At 41.8% G+C, this 764-nt stretch overlaps 1 protein-coding gene across 1 annotated transcript in view; it reads left to right on the top strand.

The window, feature by feature from the left end:
• LOC119581753 overlaps positions 1-350 on the top strand; it is a gene marked incomplete in the record, with an annotated part of 46,255 nt that extends 45,905 nt beyond the window's left edge. Inside the window, 1 exon segment of the mRNA XM_037929885.1 lies at positions 44-350. Coding sequence (XP_037785813.1) covers positions 44-101 — 58 coding nt within the window.
• Between the last annotated feature and the right edge of the window lie 414 nt (positions 351-764).

Here is a 764-nt window from a genome sequence, read left to right on the forward strand (position 1 = left end):
AACATAAAACCCCAGATAAATCGCCCGTACATTTCTTCCTCAGGTGCGGCCGACACCAACGACCCGGAAAACATCTTCAGGGCGGAAATACTCAAGGATGAGGGAGACAGCGACCTCTGGCAACAGTCGATGTCGCCTCCATGCAGACCAGCTGACTGCGTGTCCTTCCCTGTTGCTGGACTTCATACGTGGAGAACCAAGAGCAAACAGAGCGAAAGAATAACAATACTACTGGAAATTAGCAAATTAAACAAACAAATGAAATAAAGCGAACCCTTAGATATAGTGTGTTCTATGTTTCTTTGTTTGCAGTTGTGTATGATTGTCTAATGAAAGACGTTCGTGGTTTGTATTCCCTTTGTGCTAGCGTTCCCAGAAGACAATGGCAAGGTAGAACATGAGCTTCCCCGTGGCCATTCATCCCTTACCTTCATCTGCCTGTTTCATTGTACCATTAGTATCAAAATACTTGATGAACAAATATGCCGAACGTCCATCCGCACAAGGTGTCGCTGTGCAAGGTCTGTCCATTAATTTCGTTTTCGAAATCGTGAGGAAGAAAATCAGAAACTCGAATAATATCGTGATGTTTCTCTATTTCTCGAAAGAAAGAAAACGAAATCAGATTTTTTTTTTTCATTTCGGTATATGAAAGCCTTTGTGAAGAGAGTTCTATTTTTGTTTCTTTTGTTATCGTAGTGGCATCGAAGCTTTTGCTGTAATGGCCGAGCGAAAACACTGGCTATTTGTAAAATTAGGGCAAA

Source organism: Penaeus monodon, chromosome 15 (assembly GCF_015228065.2).
Source record: "Penaeus monodon isolate SGIC_2016 chromosome 15, NSTDA_Pmon_1, whole genome shotgun sequence".
Lineage (NCBI taxonomy): Eukaryota > Metazoa > Arthropoda > Malacostraca > Decapoda > Penaeidae > Penaeus > Penaeus monodon.